This window comes from Mixophyes fleayi, chromosome 1, assembly GCF_038048845.1.
Source record: "Mixophyes fleayi isolate aMixFle1 chromosome 1, aMixFle1.hap1, whole genome shotgun sequence".
Classification (NCBI taxonomy): domain Eukaryota; kingdom Metazoa; phylum Chordata; class Amphibia; order Anura; family Limnodynastidae; genus Mixophyes; species Mixophyes fleayi.
The window spans coordinates 282,590,572-282,612,485 of NC_134402.1; the positions used below are offsets into that span (position 1 = coordinate 282,590,572).

General features: G+C 41.3%; 1 protein-coding gene across 1 annotated transcript in view; it reads right to left on the reverse strand.

Moving 5' to 3' along the window:
• Positions 1-2,204: 2,204 nt before the first annotated feature.
• PTAR1 (protein prenyltransferase alpha subunit repeat containing 1) overlaps positions 2,205-21,914 on the reverse strand; it is a 60,721-nt gene continuing 41,011 nt past the window's right edge. The window contains exons 6-7 of the mRNA XM_075210963.1: positions 16,729-16,997; positions 2,205-6,153 (exon numbers count right to left, since the gene is read on the reverse strand). Coding sequence (XP_075067064.1) covers positions 5,796-6,153; positions 16,729-16,997 — 627 coding nt within the window. The 3' untranslated portion in view covers positions 2,205-5,795. The remainder of the gene's footprint in view (positions 6,154-16,728; positions 16,998-21,914) is intronic.

Here is a 21,914-nt window from a genome sequence, read left to right on the forward strand (position 1 = left end):
GTCTAATCTGTAGATCAATGGAATAACATCATGTACATCGCTTCAAGATCCTGCTTTAACACTTGTGATGTTTACTGCTCAGAAAAGTGTCCCGTTCTTTAAACACTAGTCAGAGGTACATGTGATCATCCAGAAGTAGATGGTATGTATCAGTTGAAATACAAAATACAGCTCTTCTTATGCAGTTTCTGCACACATACCTGGCCCAACAAAGTCTGAGTTTTCACATTCAATGTTTAGTATCAGGATACAATAAACTCTCTAAACTTGGATTTAACGCAATTTAAACTTAAAATTAACATCAATCTGTAATTTCCCAGATTACTTGCTGCTTCATTATTCAGAGAGTTCACACAAGGAAAAAAAAACAAACTACTGTGGTGCATTCAGGCTAAAAAGATGTGTTGGTCGCATTTAGATCAAAAGCTAAATTAACATGGAATTTCCCTTCTTCAAAAATGTTACAAAAAAACAAGTTTCTTCCAACATGCCATATTACTTCAGAAAGCAATGCATTCCCAAAGTAAAAATCAGTACATTTGCAAGGATATACATTGGCATACTGCACCACTAACATAGATAACTTATTGTATAAATATATTTCAAAGTGATTAGTCACCAATACTCATGTGTAAACGTATGAATTTTATTAAGGTTTTACCAGGTTGTGCTCCATTCATTTATAATTCATAATTAGCCATTAGATTCCTTCTAGCCGTGAGTTTTAGGGGCGACGTCAGCACCTTGCACGGAATTGAATCTAGCCCAAAATGTATAACATAAGGATGGGTGTTCATAGAACTTTCCAGTTGAACATCAGATCTGGTAAACACAAGGGGGTAAATGTATGAAAGTCTGATTTCTGCAAGTCGCCGGAAATCAGCGACTTTGCAATGAAAATTTAAAGGGGCGATGGCTTGTAAAGGCAAACTTGCCTTTACAAGCCATTAGCGCTTTAAATTTTACCTGCAAAGTCGCCGATTTCCGGTGACTTGCAGAAATCAGACTTTCATACATTTACCCCAAGGTCTGATTTCACCACTGAACCAATACATGTTCTCCATGGCACTATTTATTGTTTTGAGTATTGAGAACAGATTCCCATCTACTGATGTAGAGACTAACAATTTATAATCCCCAATTAGGCATTCAGTCTGCCTGCACTGCTCTCCTTTTCATCAATGGATGTAAAAAAACATTATCACTGTCTGGATTGTATACAATGTTATTTTTGAACACTTGGTTGCTGGTTTTCCTCCATGTCACTAACAGACACAGGAGCATGCGGTATGTAACCTGAAAGCAAATAAAATGATTGTATTTGAACCCCTTGCAGTGCAACAGGTTCCTTGGGAGGCAAAATTTGAACCCAACTCTAATTTATCTCCATCATATGCATTAGGAACACAGATGACTAAAGTGTATGTCCAATTTTTTTTTTTTTAAGGGAACGCAGGTAAATATTTTATTTTTACAATCCCTTTGCATGACTAGTAAACCAGCAGGGATCCCTCTTTTGGAAAGCCCTCTATTACATTAAATAATTATCCTGTGTCCAGCTTTCCAGACAGACTGTAGTTCTGATAAACAGTATTACATGAAAGGCAGCCCATGTTTTTAGCACAGTATGCAGATCTACCAGGCTGTGCTAAAGCTCGTCCTGGCAGTGATGCCTGCAGAGTAAGGTAGTGGGAGGAATCTATGCGTTTTAGAAGATAAAACAAACTTATTCTTTACATACATATTTCACATACATTTTACTGGAATGAGAAAATAGAGTTGCATATATTAAGGTGTCATGCTATAGGAATATTTGTGTAAAATTACGCCGTTTGTCTTGAAAAAGAATTTTAAATCTAAGATTAGATTTTGTAAAGCGACACTACCAGCAAAAAATCCTTTCTCCTTGGGTGATATTTAAAAAGCAAGTAAACCTTTTACGGGAAGTAATACGATGAGTTAATTTAGAGTTGGATGCATGTACGCAGGAAAAAGTCTATTTTCATGCATATGTTGAATCCGACACATCTGAAGATACTTCTAGCTGTAAAGCAGTAGCATTTGCACCAGGCATACAGTACATCAGGTATAACGATTGTGTATACATACACCACACAATAGCATAGAGACGTGGCAGTGTTAGTGGTAAGTGCAGATTACCCTATTTGTATACAATATAATGAAGTGTCAAAAACGCAAGGATGTTGTTTTGACCATTTTTAATAAATGGAAAGTCGCATTTTCAATATAAAATGCAATTAAATACACACAAACTAAATTATCTGTTTTCCACTTTAAAAATGAAGTGGGATTCTTCTTGTTTAGAGTAGTCCAAATGAAAATGTCAGTTTCCAATGCACATGGATGGCCATGACACCATAATAAAGCCACAATGCTAATAAGCTGGAAGGGTCAATACAGAATCAGAAGCTGCTAGATAGTGCTGCCGACAGTGATCATCATCATGAATAGTTGCACCAGCCATCTGGAACCTGCAAAATATATGCCCCCTAAAAGGAACATATATGCCTGCATTAGTGTGTGTCCAAAGCGAATTGCTTAGCAATAACTGTACTTGTCCTATGTTATTCCAACCACCGTTTCACCTCTTCAGGTGTAGGGAGACACAAAGCAAAGATATACATGCGTATATACAGTTTTGGTGCACATGCGCTGTAAAGAAATGTGTATCTTACGGGAAACCCCCCCCCCCCCCAAAAAAAAAAAACAGGTGCAAATCCACTTCTAAATGAGCACCAGAGTGTTTTGACTTAATGCAGACCAGTCCAGTAACTTATACTATATGTGTCCAATATATTAAATGTTAAGGTCTAAGCAATTGCCTTCCCATTGCTTTTATAAATGTAAGTATTCTTTATAGATTAGTGCATTGAAACACAGGTGCAGAACAAGTGACTCAGTTTGACGGGGAAGATATGTTAAAATGTGTATTTTGGCTCTTGTGATGAACAGGGATGGGAGTAATTTTTTCCATGGAAGGGTAGAGTAATACAGTATACAATGCATTTTAGCTTCATGCTTCACATAGAACACGTTTATTTTTTCACTTTATTGATCTATGAAAGAAAACTATTAGCTAAAATAGTATTATGCTGTTCTATAGCTTAAGGCTTCTTAGTATCTGCACTCATACCATCAATATCCGCCTGAATCTTTGTAAGTGTAATTACAACATGAATAAAAAATAAATAAAAAAAAGACAACGCTGTAGACCAAACTATTTACAGTGAAAACTACTGCCGTTGATCATCCTACAAAAGGTTCACATCCCATAGACTATTTCATATTTGCCCACTATCCTGGAATGTACGGGAGACTCACGAATTCCAGGTAGGTCTCCCAGACTCCTGGGAGAGTAGGGCACTCTCCCGCATCTGCCTACTTCCTAGTGAACTGGGTAGATTTAGAGCCTCCATGATAACATTATCTGGGAATCTCGTCATTTTGGCCCACCACACTGCAGTAAAATAATACGTCTGCATCACAGGGCCAAAAATGACACGATTCCCCGAGACAGCACAGCACCCCACCCCCCCCACCTTCGCCCAGGATCTAACAGAGGCCAACATTGGTAAGTTGCCAAGTTGGACTATTTGCTATAACAGACTAAACACACAGGGATCTACATGGTAAAATGTTTACAATAGAAAGGAAACCCTTATATAAACCTTTGTCAGGAACTTATATTTGAGATGTCTATACAAGTAGTAACTTGTATAGACATTTAATGACTTTTTAATGATCAATATCTGCTAACAGCATTACTTCAACAGGGTCAGCTACCCACATTGGTCTCTTTCAGAGGTACTGGGTCTCTTTTTTAGACCCAAGTCCACTGTCCTAGGTTAAATGTGTTGATATTCGGTCTGGGGTATATATTTGGACAGATGATCTCTTGAAAACCATCACAAAAGTCCCTGTTTACGAATGAAATGAGCACTAACATCCAATACTTTGCACAGTTTGGCATACTCTTTACAAGCAAAGGTGTATGTGTCAAATTGAATGGTAGTAGGTATGGTCATATATTAACTAAAATCAGAATAATGATCATGTTGCTGTAAAAGTGAATAGTAAAAATCTGTCAAATGTGGTTTTAATTTAGAAAATGTAAACCTTCTATGTGCACACTGTTCCTCCAATCTGTCTAGCACACATAAATGGTTTATTTTTAAATAATGTGCTAGCATTCAATACTAGAGATAGGTATTCTGGAAATGTTTGGCAATAAAGTGTGTGAAGACAACATATTGAAGTTATTTCAATATCTCCAATATAGACAATCAGTCAGCATTGAAAAATGATGTACACAATTATCAAATAATTGAATTTTAAGTGACCTGAAAAACAACTCCACTATTATCCTGCTTATATAGAACTATTATGCGAGACAAAAGTTCGATCTAACAGCGAATCATAAATAGGAGACAATGACCAGATACATACTCAGAAAGAGGTTTCCACAATTCCAGTGCATAAATGAAAATGTATATTGTGCACAGGACATATTTTAACCCAGTAAGACTTCATAAAAGTTACATTTTTATACAGGATATTATGTGATTATGGGGGTGTACAAAAATGACAGTCATTCTGGCAAGCAGTCCAGAGTAAGATTTCCTAAAATAGGAATTACAATTAATTTTGATGCCCAGTATGTGTTCTGGGCTGGGTGACTGAGCTACCAGATAATAAACATAATACCATAGGAGTGCAAAAGTTACTATTTGCTGCAAAACAATGTGTGGTACATAAGTGGGTGGCTGCAGATACACCCACCGTTCATAAATAGTATATGGCAATGTGCAAGATTATTAGACATGAAAAGTTGGTATATGTACACACAAAATGTCCTATGAAGCTCAGTGATATTTTGGGAGGTCTGGGAGGTGTCTTAGCAAGACGGGGAATAGGTTTAGGTGCAGCAATAAGTTGCCAGATGTCACTGTTGTACTAAATATCACTGCCCCACAAGAGGATCTACATGAATCCGCTATTGCTAGGGTTTCAGGCAGGATCACCATTGAGGTTTCCAGTTGCATAGGGTCTTAGGGGACAGTAAGCACACCGATAATATGCTATATTTATGGCACAGTATTACCTAAGTCTGTGCGATTATTCACAACTTCATTCAATTATTTTTTGTGTCTCATATTGGATTGTGTGTACACTGCCTCGGCGTTAGGGTGTAAGTGGGATGCTTGTTATTCATTTTCTTACCGAAAACACAAACAATAAATAAAAAATGTCAACAAGCACAACTCAAATCTTCTAAAACAATGGCCATTGTTGAATATGCAGTCTGAATTCAAGATTTCTGGGTTGTTGTTGTTTTTTTTTATTATATTAAAATGATGGGTTAGGACACAGTGATGTGTAGAACTGAATGCTTTGCCCAAATGTCTAATATAAGTAAACCAAGGGGACAAGATGCAGCTCTCAATTAAAAATTGATCAAGTAACCATCCCTCAATCCCTCCCACCCCTGAAACATGCTTATTTTTAATAACTAAAATACATAAATGCTTGTACCAATGATTTGAAATGACTTCGTAGAAAGGTAATGCAAAGTTCAATAACGGATGCAGCATTTAACACAGTCTTTTCTGCATTAAATAAAAAACTGAAATGTAATGATTGGAAAGTATAAATTAAAAAAAAACAAACATTTTTCCTGTGGAGTCTTAATTAATCCACAAACCTTGCTACTATGGCATATCGCTGCTAAAAAAAATATTGCACAAACGTAATCCATACACAATGCTTGTTTTTTGTTAGTGACCTAGCAATGACAGCAGCCATTTTCTGTATGAAGCAGCAAACCTGGACTGTTCAGCATTTCTGCAGCTGGAGGAGACACCGCTAATAAACCTGAGCTCGGATTCATATATAAGAGAGTCTTGGACAGGAGCGCGCTTTAGACGTTTAGTTTCTTGAGTGTAGCCCTGCTTGTGTGTCTCACACGCTCCATCGATATCCATAGTGTTAGTGTAGTAACCCAGACTGTTAGTATGGGTGTGTGACCCATTTCCTGTGCCAACACCAGCAGCAGCGTCCACGCTTGTGGCTTGTGGAGTGGTAGAGTGAGATTGTTCATTGTGCAGTTGGTGAACCAAGCTGAGTATCTGGCGCCTACAAAACAATTAGAAGGAAGCAAAAATTAATATAGTTACTAGTTAAGTAGACTTCTATAAAACAATCTCTCCGGCCAACCCCCCCCCCCCCCCACCCCCCTCCCAGAATTCGTAAACGCAACACAATTTACAACACCTTGGCTCAAACCACTATATGCTTATTAGTTATCCAGAGGCAAATACAGTATACTAATTCTCCTTTCTTAGACACAAAATTAAATTGTTCTTGTTGACAATAAAAACAATACATTTTATAAAATAACAAAAGAAAATTTGATATACAAACAGGTGAAATTAAAAGTAGAGAACACTTATTTAAAATCTGACTAGATGCAAAGAACAAATGTTAAAACCCAGTAAGTCATCCTTGAATGATATACACCTTAAAAAAAAAAAGTTTAAATCCAAGCATTTCAGGATAATTTTTCCGCAATAAAAATAGCTCTGAGTATCATTCTTAATGCTGAAACATATGTTTTTAAAGTACTTCTAGAACTCTATTGATGTTGTATCAGTCTAAATTTAATATTGTGATAAATCCAGAATGCACGGAATAGATGAATACTCCCTATACTCCCTGTATGGAGTGCATTTTCAGTATTGCCAGGTGTAAGTGTTGTGCATTCCACTGCACTGCAAAATATATGCCTGCACGTGTACGTGTCCGAAGTGAATTGCTTTGCAATTACTGTACTTGTCTGAAACCAGCTTTCCATTTACCCATGGTGAAAGACAACAGTATCTGGATGACCAAGCTAAGCGCAGGCCTCTTCCTAAACATTGTATTATGACCTATGAACACTCCTCTCTACAAAGAGACGGACCAGGTTCATTTCTTTTGGATCTTCCAAACTTTCCAGACCTGTCCAAGGCTGATATTAATGGGTAATATCCAAACATTCAGGTTACTATTGAAGTAGTTTATGGCACGGACACAGAGCCAGACAATGAAACGCAAAAGGAAAACAAGCCCAGCTGGCCAGTTCCATCATCCGACTGGAGGAATTGGTGGCAGAGGTCATCAACGTTACCCAGGATAAATTATGGAAGCCAGGATTACAAATGACATTACACTGGATAACTGTATATATTAAAAGCACCAAGGTGTTTTTAGTTGTGCACCTTGGATAGGCAGTCTGTGTTGTTCCTCTCAACCTTTCATATAGACCTGAACTATAAAACTAGATTCACAGCTATTGACTTCTCATTCAAATATTTGCTATGCTTTTTTACAAAAGTATGTAAATCGTGTCACAGCACTATTTTGGATAGGAATGGCAGTACAATTTGAAAGTGGTGCACATGGAAATCAGGCGATTTGCGCATGTATGTACAGCACGTTCAGGGTTAAAAGCATGGAAGTCCAGGCAGAGAAGACCTCAGAACCGCCAATATCAGCACTCTCTGTGCCCTAAAATGCACTGCTAGCCAATTTTTACTACAAAATCAAAAGTGTGTAAATGGTGTCACAGCACTATTATTCTTGAGGACTAACGAATATAGCTTTTAGTTTTAGGACTGGCCCGTGGAGGGGAAGAAAGAGTAAAGTCCAGCACAGCATCAGATCCACGGAGCCTGTGACAAACCTTGTCTGATTGTGCATGTAAATCCCAGCCCAAAGGAAAAAAATCCCCAGCCCCCTGAGCAATTTATGGAGCCAGGATTGTAAAGTCATTTGGAGGATTTATATGCTATGCAAGTAGTAAAGAGAGCTAGGTTAGACAATTTATGGGCTTAGAGAACAGGTTCTCCCCATTAGAATTGTATTCGTTGGAAAATGTTGATAAAACCTCTAGTAGTGACGCTGGGGAAATTGGATAATGTGGAGATTCTGCTCAGGTATATATAAATTCATGGGGATGAATGAAGAACCAACCTCCACTGCAGTTCAGAAGATTATTATTAATTATTATTATCTTTGACTTATAAGGCGCCACAAAGGGTCCGCAGCGCCATACATTACATATACAGAAAACAGAGAACCAAGACAAAATATGATACAAAAATATAAACAAACATAGTTGACAGGGTAAAGCAAATCAGATTATTTCTGGGACAGATAGTGAAAGGAATTGTAGAAATCAGCGAGAAGTAGGCCGAAGCTTAAGAAAACAGGACTAGCGAAGCAGGCCAAAAGGTACAGAGGGTGATGGCGTAGTAGAAAGAGCACACAAGGAAAGAGGGCCCTGCTCATGAGAGTTTACATCCTAAAGGGAAGGGGGAGACACAAATAGGATGGTACTAACTGGGGGAGAGAGCCAGGACAAGGAAGTTAGGAGGAGGACTGATCGATTTGAATAAAGAAATGAGTCTTAAGGGCACACTTGAAGCCTTTGAGAGTAGATGCTAACCTGATGGAACGTTGAAGATCGTTCCACAGCAGGGGAGCAGCCCGGGCAAAGTCCTGAAGACAAGAGTGAGAAGAGGTGATCAGTGAAGTATTGAGGTGGCGGTCACAGGCAGAGCAGAGGGGGCGGGTAGGAGTGTAGGTAGAGATGAGGTTGGAGATGTAGGGTGGGGAAGAATGATTAAGAGCTTAAAGGTGAGGTTGAGGAGTTTAAATTTAATTCTGCAGGGTATGGGGAGCCAATGTAGTGACTGTTGGAGGGAGACTGCAGAGACAGAGCGGCGGGAGAGAAAAATGAGGTGGGCAGCAGCATTGAGGATAGACTTCAGAGGGTCTAGGCGAGAATCAGGTAGGCCAGAGAGAAGGAGGTTACAGTAGTCAAGGCGAGAGATAACAAGCGAGTGAACAAGGGTTTTCGTAGCATCCGTGGTGAGAAAGGGACGTATCTTAGATATATTCCGAAAGGTGGAAGTAGCAGGATTTTGAGAGGGACAGAATGTGAGGCTTGAATGAGAGGGAGGAATCAAAGATGACCCCAAGGCATCTGACTTGGGGGACAGAAACGAGGGTAGTGTTATTAACAGAAATAGAGAGGGGGGGGGGGGGGGAGATGGGAGAGTCCTGGAAGGGGGGGAGACTATAAGTTCCGTCTTGGAAATATTGAGTTTAACGATCTTTGAGGATCAGACTAAAAAAAAAAATAGAGTTTTGTGCACCAGAAAATAAAGGATTTAATTCATGAAGAATGTGATCAAGTGGAGAACTCTCAGTCTAACTGGAAATGATTAGAACACATGTATCCCTTAAATTACGAACAAGCACAGAAATGGAGTTTAGTTTCAAAAGTAGTAATAGCCAGTTTATCAACCAGGACCACTATTCCTTTAGAAGATGGTGGTCTATTAAGAGAGCCTACATATAGGAAGATGGAACAGTATTTTAAAAAGCTTCGTATTTCCTCTGGAACTACTTTGAAATTGGGGGTAGTTACATCTTCAATGGCTATAGCACTATGGGCAGACTATTGGGTAAAACTTCTCACACAGATGTCCAGGAACATATTAGTAGCCAATATTTGCTGAAAAGCATCAAAGTAATGCAGAGAGGAATATAATTATTTTGTTGGATACATTGTGTTTTCAATCAGAACTATGGCTTCAACAGTATTAGCTAGAACATCTTTGTGGCTGTGTCCAAGGGTATCATATGCTCAATCTTAAACTAGTCTAGCAATATAAAAGACCTCACAATGACTATTGCCTGGTTCAGTTCCCAGTATAAAACAATTGTGACTGTCAATGGAGCGCTTCACTCGGTGTGCAGCCAAATATGTATCAATGAAGAACCACCAGAACTTCAATCATAAACAAATTGATACATACATATAGTGCCGCCTTCACGCACACTTGTTGTATAGGAATGGATGAACATATGTGACAAATGTCCTCCAGATGAATTTCTACCATCTAAAATAACACATATAAAAAAACAATAATGGTGCAGTACATCAACAAGAAGGTTGAAATGCCAAATAATAGAGGTTTAATCCTTTTTCCTCTTAATTCCCGTGTGCATATAAATTACTGAGCACCCGTGTTGTCATTTGTTGTGGAAAACCCTTTTGGGTCTGCGCTTACAAGAACATAGATGTATATTCGCCCTTAGTATGATTGGAGAACAGACCCGATTCTTCCTTTAATCTTGATGTCTCGTGCTCATAAAAAGATAATAAAGAAAACACCAATCTGGCGCATTATCTTTTTTAATATTATAAAATTGCTAAAAACACATAGGACTCGTACCAGAAATAAGCAGTATGATGGCAGTATAATAGCAAGGTAAATGGCAAGGTAAATGTGACATCAGCATCTCACCACGATCTCTCCATGCCCGATGTTTAAAAGTCCATACAGCAGTCTGTCCGTGTCCAATGTAAACGACTTGATACCCAACGTGTTTCGACTTACATACAGACCTTGAAAAAGACTTTGTATGTAAGTCGAAACGCGTTAGGTATCAAGTCGTTTACATTGGACACGGACAGACTGCTGTATGGACTTTTAAACATCGGGCATGGAGAGATCGTGGTGAGATGCTGATGTCACATTTACCTTGCCATTTACCTTGCTATTATACTGCCATCATACTGCTTATTTCTGGTACGAGTCCTATGTGTTTTTAGCAATTTTATAATATTAAAAAAGATAATGCGCCAGATTGGTGTTTTCTTTATTATCTTTTTATGAGCACGAGACATCAAGATTAAAGGAAGAATCGGGTCTGTTCTCCAATCATACTAAGGGCGAATATACATCTATGTTCTTGTAAGCGCAGACCCAAAAGGGTTTTCCACAACAAATGACAACACGGGTGCTCAGTAATTTATATGCACACGGGAATTAAGAGGAAAAAGGATTAAACCTCTATTATTTGGCATTTCAACCTTCTTGTTGATGTACTGCACCATTATTGTTTTTTTATATGTGTTATTTTAAATGGTAGAAATTCATCTGGAGGACATTTGTCACATATGATCATCCATTCCCTTTACAACAAGTGTGCGTGAAGGCGGCGCTATATGTATGGTTCAGTTCCCACTAACACCTGTGGGAGGCAGCATTACAGAGTATGTAGGAGGTAGACAAATACTATTCTAGATCAATAGGTTCTGGACATTGTTGGAAGGGGTTACAAGATCAAATTTTATCACGTTCCCAAGGTAAACAGCAGTTTGGAAACATTGTAGGAAGCTTGTGAAATTCTTCTTGTTCCTCCAGTCCGAGCATTAAATTCAAACATTTTCTGGTCAGAAAATCTTCAGGGTCTTTCTGTACTGTGCTAGCCTTAAGGAGACTGAATCACTTTGTCCATGCAAGAGATTTCCATATGGAATCTGTAAATGTAAATCTCACTGCTATAAGCAGAGGCGATTTTCCCACATCCATAGATCTTCAAGATGCTTACTTTTATATCCCTGTTCCAGTTCATCCAGAGATTGCTCATGTTCTGTGTCCTCGGACAGCATTTCCAATTCTCCTGTCTTCCCTTTGGTCTGGCAACATCCCAATAATTTTTACCAAAATACTACACTGGTGGCATAATTATAGAAACAGGGGATAACTTTCTGGCCCCATCTGGACGGCATCCCACTAACGGGGAAGTCAGAGGACATTGGGTAATCCTGGTTAACTCAAGTTGGATTATAAACAAACCAATGAGTCATCTAGTGCCATCACAGCAGATAAAGATTCTGGGAGTTCAAATAAATACTATCTATTTGGACTCAAAAACAAAACAAAAGCATCTCTAGCAAAATATGCATCAAGATCCAGTCTTTTGCTTGTACAGGTTCCACATTAGATTAAAATACAAAGAGACCTTCAATTTCTAGGCATGCTTTCGACCACCATAGGACTTCTCCCCCTATGGATGTGGGCACATGAAAAACATCCAGTTAGGCTTACTCACTAAGTGGGATCACAGACAAATATTTCTGGATCACAAGAACCACCAGGGAGTCTCTCGACTGGTGGCAAGATCCAAAAGAACTAGGAGTGTGTTTCAGAACAAGACTGGATAATACTCACAACAAACTCCAGTACCACAGGCTGAAGGGCTCCTCTCAAAACTAATATAAGCTAAATGGTCACAGAGCAAAAAGAAATTAAAATGAAAAGGTTATGGAAATCACTCAGTCTGGAATGCAATTCATTGCATTTATCCTCTCTTACAGGAAAAGTATCTTAGGGTATTTTCCGACAACAGGACTGTAGTCGCCTTCATAAATCATCAAGAGCAGGACACTTGATGGCAAAAAAGTTATAGCATGGGCAGAGAGAAGTCGCTCTTGGCAATTCATGTGGCAGACAGGCAGGCAGCATGTCAAAGCCGTTTACCTCAGCCAAGAAAAGTTTATCCAGGAGAGTGTACTGTGCACCAGGAAATATTCCAGTTGCTAACAAGAACGTTCAGCCTCTCTCAAAAATAAATATTAACAAATCAGAACCACTGGCCAGATTTCCGCCACAAGGTTCCAAGGGCAGAAGTGATAGATGCTCTGGCAATCCCTTGGAACTTTCCACTAGAATATGTCTTCCCTCTGTTTGCCCTCATTGTGTGCACCCGGAAAAAGATAAAAAAAAAAAAAAAAAAAGAAAGGAAAATTCATAGCAATCCTTCTATTCTGGCCACAACAACCATGGTTTGCAGTAGCTCAGGATATGCTTCAGGAGCAACCATGACATCTACCTCTTATGAACTAGGGCACAATTTTTCTACACCAGGGCCAATTCTTCATCCAAATCTAGAAGAGCCATCTTTGAAGGCATGGTTACTGAGCGATCACGGCTAAAAAAATAAAGGAATTTCAGAGACGGTTATTGACACACTTCTACAGGCAAGGAAAAAGAACATTTCATCATGTGATGCAAGCCCCAGCTTTGACTACTATTGTACATATTCTTGATTTTCTTTAGGATGGCCTTACCAAAGGTCTCACCTTCTCAACTCTAAAGATGCACGCAGTGACTTGCTAGATACCAAGTTGGCTTCCGATGACCGGATCAGATTTTTCAAGTAGTGAAGAGAATTCACCCTCATATTAAGTCAATGGTAGGATCTCAATTTAGTCTTAAGCAATCTGAAGTCTGATCCATTTGAGCCTTTAAAAGAGGAGGTTTCCCTATAGTGTCTTATGCTGAAGGTGGTATTCCTAGTTGCAATTACTTCCGCCTGTAGAATTGGAGAACTACAGGCTTTGTAGTGTAAATAACCCTTTCTGAATATCTACACAGATTAGGTAAGAAAGATGGATTAGTCCTTAGTGTTACCTTAAGTGGTGTCTACTTTTCATAATCAAGAAACGTAATTGCCGGGGGCGTGGCTAGACCGCCATAATAGTAGGCTGCTTTTCACCGGAGCTCCGTCCTATAGATGGGACAAAAAGCTTACATTGGGCTTATTCACCCCCTGAATTTGTCCAGGACACCTGTAACTCTGCTGTGAAACTGTTGTGCCTAGACAGGTGCAGCTGTGACTCGCAGGCATACCTCCGCATCACCAGTACTCTTGGCCTGGGGCCATCCCTGCGCAATTCCCCGCCTGTCTCCGTGTCCGCTCAACGGCACTGCCGGGTCCCCCCCCACCGCTGCTATCACTTGTGCCCGCTATACACCTTACCTTCAGGAGGGCACGCGACATACAGAGGCGGCTGAGCCAGGAGGAGGCTCCCTGCCGCCGTTGTTCCGTGTGTGGTGGGTGCTGAACTGCGGGAGAGCGTGGTGAGGAGGCAACGGTTTTGTGCCCCCTGCGGAGGTCCCCCGTCCTTGCCTACCATCTATCTGGCCAGATTCCAGGGCTAAGGAGAAACCCCGCGGACCGGAAGTCGCGGCAACCATAAGCACCACTGGGCAGCTTCTCTTACGGCTCCAGTTCAATTGCACAGATCTCGGGAGGCTCCAACAGGTCCCTTGGATCCTCTCTGGCCACCTGTCAGCCTCTCTCCGCTCTGTGGAATCACTCAGAGGAGTAATAAGCTGGCCGCTTCATCGAGACCTGGGTGAGTCACAGTACCCCTGCAGATGTTATAGGGCTCTCAATTGGGGACACCAACAACGTGCCACACTTTAATAGGCCCACACTGGCTCTCTCTGATACGCACACTCATCTCCCTTATTTACCTGTTGTGACACAGAGGATCCTCTGCTGCAGTACTGCTGCCACCCAGTGGACAAAGTATAATACTATCTGAAAAGTACTTACATAAGCAGAAAAAGTCACACAATTAGAGTTTGGCGCTAAAAGTCTAGCAAATAATAATTACAGGAGGCTGGTGATCTGATAACTTACACAAGAGTCTTATTCTATCCGAAAAGCGACAGTTGGGTGACCTGGTGCCCGGCGCCATCTCGAACAAACATCCCTTCTACGATCACTCACGGCTGACTTCCCCCTAGATTAAGATGTTCTAAATGCTCCAAGCAGGGGCACCAACCCTTCGCAATTGTAACATTGTCATGTTATAGAAGAAAAGCAGTCCTGTTATGACTTCCAGAGGAAAGCGCACCCCCGCAGCAGACGCCGGCAACTTCTTCGATAGAAATAAAAAGCATACTAAATCACAAGCGCCTGCCACGAATCAACAGCAGGCGGACCGCTCGCCGGGCTCAGACACGATGGGAGAAGATGAAGTACCCCCGGCCATGAGACTCCTAATTAGTTCACTAGTTCAAGAAACGTAATTGCCATACTTTTGTTTGCAACCAGCTGATTAAAGAAAGAAAGCTACACATAGTAGATTTAGTCAGAGCAATATCAGACGGAACCCAGGAAAGGATGGGTCCCATCTGAACAGACCATCTCAAACTGGATCAAAAGTAGTCAAGACAGAGGCATCCAAGACACCCTGAACAAAAAAAGTGTCAACTTATTGGGCACATAGGGCTCAGGCCACAACAGTGGATCTCTGGTTGGTTATCGATTCATACCTTCACCAGACATCATCTACTGAATGTAATGTCATCTGCTGATGCACAACTTGGGAGACGATTTTATGGTGTTTGTTGTCATCCCTACTATCAATGCTTGGGTACATCCCAATAGGACAGCCCAATATCCCCACTTGTGTTGATAAATAGATTCATACACTTTAGGAACAGCTTGGGACGTTACGCAGAGACACAGGGGAACAGGAGTTGCACTACACACTACCCATTTTTATTTTCTGATCTTTACTTAAGACAAGCTGTGGGATAACCCATTGCAATGGTTTCTTTTAAGTATTTTAGAGTAAAAGCAATTAACAGTAAATCTAAATAGCTTCTTTTAATAAGTATGATGAGGATCTTCAAATCATACATCTTCACCAATTTGGTGGTTGCTGCACCTGTATAGAATTGTTTGTACGACTAAAACAGACCACTATAGAGCACCAGCATTTTGTAGACTGTGGGTTATTCCATCTAACTGGATGAAGCACCCTCCAAGTCTCCTATTAGCAGGAGGGACACCTTACTCAAATATTGTATCTAGGTGGCAATGCAGATTTCCAATCATGTTCTGTAAATTAGATGAAAAAAAAATCTGACAAGAAACTCCACCCATCTGACAGGAACAGAAAACATCATATGGATGGATAGATTTGCTTAAATTATGCCTAGCTGTGCAGAGTGCATATGCAAGACGCAGTTAAAGATATCCCTCTATTCAGACCATGACTAAACTAGGGAGTTGTGTTTGTCACCTCTTTATCTGCCCTGTCACAATTGAAGGACCTACTTCATCGTACTCCATCCCCAATGATGTCACACATACTTCTCACCACTTGGCCACACTCTTAAATTACTCTCCTGTGAGGATTATTACAACTGATAGCAAGAAGGTAAAAGTGATTATGGAAAACTGAAGATAAATTATGATAACTACTGAACAGTGAGCTCTGCAAGCAGACTTACACTTTAAAAATATTATTGTTCTATAACTTTACTTGGTTTATTTAAAATATCAGTCCGTAACAAATGTTTCTAGTCAGTCTCCCATTTCAGCATCTTTTTATTTATACTATGTCAGACTAAAAATCTGCTCTTCCACCACCCACTCTAATTTAGCTTTGAAGTCAGCGGTCGGACTACAGGAATAAAACTGCATAGTTTTATGTAGGCAGATATAAATGGATGTGTTGGTCATATGTTCAAAACAGTGAGCTGGGAATGATTACTGCAGAGTTTCTGTGGAACCATCTGCTTACATAGAGGACAACCTTGTAATCTAATGCCAGACCAACTCGCAGGGCAACGGTAGGACAATCAATTGCAAGGTTATGAACGCTTTCACTTCTGAAATGTGTTGCAGTGGCCATGGAAGAACAAAAATCTAAAGGTTTATCGTCAAGAAAAACAAATGATTTCTTCTCTTCAGGTTCAATGCATGAGATTAAGATACTTTAAACCCCATATGTAAAATGGACATTTCAAAACACATACAATAGGAGTCACCATAGCATTACAAAAAGCATAAAACTGATCCAATTGTTAAGGACATGTTAAAAAAAAACTGTATTGATAAAGAGGGTAATGGGTTTTCCACAATAATTTAACATTAAACGCTTTATTCACATGTCAAGTTTGTAGAGGTGTGACAAGAAGATAATACTGACATTATCCAGATTAATTCATCTATGATTATTCAATGTAATCAAACCAATTAACACAAAATAAATGGCTGTCTCACCTGTGGCACCAAAGTGCTTCATGTCCTGGGTAGGATTCTATAAGATCTCTGCTAAGTTCCATTTCTTCTTCGATGAAAAGTGGTACATCAAGTCGTGGGGCCTCCTCTTCTCTTGGAAGACTAGGACTAGCATTACTTGACTTTTCACAGTCTGTTTGCGCTTTAACCAGTAAAGACTTCAGCAAGAACTGACGATAATGGAAGCCACTGTGGTCTGACACATGCATTGAAACCCAGTGTTTTGTGGAAGACAGCTCATCTATGAGAAGCTGAAAACAAGAAAATAAATTTAATTATTGTTTATTTCAATGCAGACCCTTAATTCTGGGAGATAAGTATAGTATTCCATTGTTATATGAAAATCAAAATAAGTTGTCTAATTCAAGCACATGCTGGGAAAAATTGGGAAGCTGCAATCACACACACACTGACATCTATTTTATGTATTGGATTTGAAGACAAAAGATTACAATAGCAGCAAACCACCAACTGTGTAATTTGTATCTTTAGCTTTTCCATAATTTCCACACTAAATATCCTCTTAGTTTCATATGAAAGATTTATACATACAGATGGCTTCACTGTATGGAAGATGAGAAGCCACGAACCTTAGAATCTGGCAAGTCTATGTTAATGCAATATACAATATCTTCAGTGCCAAATTCTTTAGAACATCTTAGAAATCAGTAAATATAGCTAGTTCCAAAGCATTATCTCCAGGCCCTCCCCAAGCCAGTGGACACAGCTTATCTAAAAAGTTAGTGAAATTACGCAGAACCCCAAATGTTGCGTAAGATGTGGCTTTTGTTCTTCTCTCTGAGAGACCACTTGTTAGATCCCTTCTCTCAGCTCTAAGACTTTAGTCAATAAAAGGGAAATATAACAAATTAAGCATAAAATCAAAGCTAGAGTCATTACAAACATCACTGCTACGTACAGGGTACACCGTCCTACTAAGTTCAACATCACAATCACTCTATGGGGCATATACCTTATTTATCCTGTATCAAACAGTTTTTGTCTTTCACACTAGTTGAAGGACACTGCTCACCTTGGGGTATAGAGGGCGCTGTTGGAGTAATGGCACTAAAAAAAAAAAAACTTGTCTAGCCTGCTCCCCTCCATGCCCCCTTCATAGGAAGAGCTCAGTTGTTTTCTTGGTACCTACAGAGTAGGGTACTTTTAGTCTAGTCTTAGAGGTTTTTTTAATAGATAGCTAGGATTTCTCCACGGCGATCACCAGATGACCGCCGCGTCTACTTCAGGGAGAGCGCCTGAGGCACTTTAGTGCTGTTCCTCATGATTTATGTATGTAGGGCTCCCAGGAAAAGGGTCATCTGGCAGTCTGGTAGTGTCCACTACCCAACCGCTTCCAGGGAGGGGATGCGGGCCGCGGCACCTCCGGTCGCCCGTGACTGTTGTGGAGGCAGAGCTGCTTGCTGTCCAGTTGCCTAGCCTGTCAGCCGGCATTTAGAGGAGAACCTGCGGTGCAAACAGTTAGTGAGGCATATTATGCTGGTGTGGAGCTGTCGCTGGAGCGCAGTCCCCACCAGAGCCCATGTATTTTTTTCTGCATTTACAAATTGCTGATTTTGTGCAGGCCAGCAAAGCGTTAAGTGGGCGTGGTTAGGTAATCATCAACTCACCTGTTTTTTTCCAGGCCTCTGGCAAGTTTATCAGCAATTTCCCACCCTGCCTGCAGGACACTCAGAGCAGACACATCCCTGGGGATTGAAAACCAGTACATATGGAGTGGCTTTGCTCTCTCATATCTTTTTCAGCGTTTGTGTGTTTTCTATCTGCTGTACATCTTGCGGGGGTACATTACAGAACACTTCTGGTTCCTGTCTTAGCTGAAGCACTATTATTGTGTATATCTATAGTGTTACAGTTTGCCATATACTGTACAGTTCTTCTTTGTTATAATATAGTTCTACAGTGTCTCTCTCATTTACCTTTCTGTTTTGTAATATGTCAGAAAGAGGGACCGGGGCCAAACCAGAGGCTGTCTCTGTAATGGTACTACTCACCTATACTAGGTGTGAGTCCAAACTGCCTGGTGGACAGTCTGACCAGGGGGGCCTGTGATCATCTGCAGATGTTGCAGACATCGTGGAAGCAGTCTGGGCTAAGGAGCTGACACAGTCTATTGCCGAATTAAGGAGAAACAACCCACGCCTGGGGACGGTAGGTGCCGATACCTTTTCCTCTTCTCCGGGTACGCAGTCCTCAGATGCCATTCCTTCGGGACAGGCGACTCAGTTGCTGTAGGGTGGTCAAGAGGTCTCCCAGGAGCCTGTTTGGGTGAGTATTTTGGAACGGTCTGTGCGGTCTAATTCTCTTGATAAATTGTTCCATGTGTATGACAGGTGGACGGCGTAAACGCTTGGGTCTGCCTATTGCCCAGGAGTTAACAGATTCAGACACGGATCCATCTGAATTGGGAGATGGTGATGTTCTAGAGGATTCTGATTATGAGGACTTGCCCACAGGTGAGAAGTATATGTCCAATAGACAGGGCATGGAGGACCTTATTCTGGCAGTGCAACAGGTTTTTAACATATCAGATGGGGAACAATCTGTATCACAGACCTCCATGTTTAAAAGGGGGGGAAAAAAAATAAATTTCTTCTTCTTTCCTTCTACACAACTGTTTGAAATTTTAGGTTTAAATTTGGCCTCATACCAAATTTCCGATTCCCAGATGATACAAACTTTTCTACCCCTTTCCAGATTCAGAGGTAGGATCTTGGGAGACTCATCACAGTATTGATGCTCCTAGTGCACACTTGGCGATGTCTACTGTTTTTCTGTTGCCGAATGCAGCGTCGTTTAAAGACCGTACTGACAAAATGTGTGAAGTGATTTTGAAATAGATTTATTTAGGGTCTGGGGTGTCACTGTGCCCGGTGATGGCGGCGACTTGGGTCGTTAAAGCTGTTGAAAAATGGGCCACAACCCTTCATACAGGAAATCAGTCTGGCGTAGCTAGAACTGAGTTGGCTCCTCTAGCATATTAAAGATGCTGCTGAGTTTTTAGGGAATGTGGTTCTGGATGTGGGTCAGGGGTTGTTAAAAACCTCTTCCTTAGCAGTGACAGCTAGGCGCACATTGTGGTTAAGATCTTGGGATGCGGATTCCTAGAGAGCTTTGGAATCTGTCCCATATGACAGAGCGGCTTTGTTTGGTTCTCCTTTGGAAAGATTCATCACTCAGGCCACAAGTGGCGGGGGGGGTGGAGGGGGGGAGAGTTGGTGTGGAGAGTGCTTCTTCTGCGCCAAAAGCAAAATGGAGGCGTTTTCACTCTTTTCAGTCGTTCTAGAGGTGGTTCTTCCAGAAGCCAAGCCACGGTTACAAGGGGAGGGGGGCAAAGAGGCAGACAGGCCTGGACAGGACGTCGCCCTGTCCCTAAGCCAGCAAAAAAAAAAAAGCAGCATGACTTCCTGCATCCTCCACCGGGGGCTCAAGTGGTGGGAGCACGTCTATTGCTCTTTCAGGAGTGGTGGCTCAGGTCCCCCTGGGTGAAAGGTATAGTGTCCAGGAAATACATCTTGGAACTAGTGGGGGCACCGCCACGGAGTTTCATGACTACACCTTTTCCCAGGGAGTCAGAGAAGAGAAAGGCTTTGCAGGGGGCAGTACAGTCACTTCGGGATGCCGGGGTGATTGTTCCGGTTCCGTTGGGGCGAGAGATTAAGGAATTTACACTCACCTTTTTCTAGTGCAAAAACCGGATCAGTCCTTAAGACCAATTCGGAACCTGAAGGACCTCAACACCTGCTTATGGGTAGCCAGCTTTCGAATGGAGTCGATCAGATCTGTGATGAATTCCATGAAGAAAGGCGAGTACTTATCAAGGATGCTTACCTACACATTCCGATATGAACAGGTCATTAAAGACTCTTGCGGTTTGTGGTAAGGTCTGGAGCATTTTCAGTTAAGGGCTCTCCCATTCGGTTTGGCCACCGCACTGCGAGTGTTCACAAAAGTAACGCTATAATGGCAGCTCAGCTGCATTTACAGGGGGTGACTATTTTACCTTACCTAGATGATCTGCTGATCGAGGTGGAGTCGGTACCTCGGCTTCAGTCACATCTGCAGCTGACCAGAGACATACTGCAGGAACACGGATGAGTGATAAACTACAAAAAATTCCAGTTGGTGTACCTTTACCCTCCACTTCCAATGCTGCCGCGGATCTTGCAGAAAGTGAGAGGCGAAAGGGTTCCAGTGATTCTACTTGCACTAGATTGTCCGAGAAGAGCGTGGTACTCAGATCTTCTAGACATGTCGGTGGTTCGTCCTTGGTGTCAGCCTCTCAGGAAGGATCTTCTCAGTCAAGATCCATTCTTTCATCAGGACCTAGATAAATTGGCTTTGACAGCTTGGAGGTTGAATCCTTGATTCTCAAAAAGAAAGGGTTTTTGGAGAGAGTGGTTAAAACCATGATCAAGGTGAGAAAACAGTCATCATTCACCATTTATCACCGCATTTGGAAAGCATATATATGTTGGTGTGAGAAGATCAAAGTGCCTACTAATTCTTTTCGGTTAGCCAGGGTGTTGACTTTTCTGCACGAAGGTCTGGACAAGGGATTGAGGAGGTCGTCCCTTAAGGTGCAGGTAGCGGCGTTGTCTGTGTATTTTCAGAAACGTATCGCTCTGTTGCCTGAGGTGCAGACGTTTCTACAGGGTGTACACTTCACATACAAATTTCGTTCCACCAGTGGATCCATGGGACCTAAACTTGGTCCTTTCAGCGCTTCAAAAGTCGCCCTTTGAACCTTTGGAATCTGTTTCTTTAAAATTTCTCTTGTGGAATGTGACCTTCTTGCTGGCCATTACTTCGGCCTGACGGGTTTTGGAGTTGGCAGCCCTGTCATGTCGGGCTCCTCTTCGGATTTTTCATGACGATCGTGCGGTGCTTGGAACTAAGCCTTCGTTTCAACCAAAAGTGATCTTGAGGTTTCACATAAATCAGGATACTGTTCTGCCGGTTCTTCCTCAGGATTCGCTGGCGTCTAGTCAGGACTCAGTCTCTTTAGATGTGATCAGAGCTTTGAGGATTTGTGTGTACCATACAGCTTCGGTTCGGAAGATTGATAGTCTTCTAGTTCTGTATGACGATTGAAGGCGTGGCTGGCCACAAAGCAGACGGTGACTAGATGGATCACCGCTACTATCCGG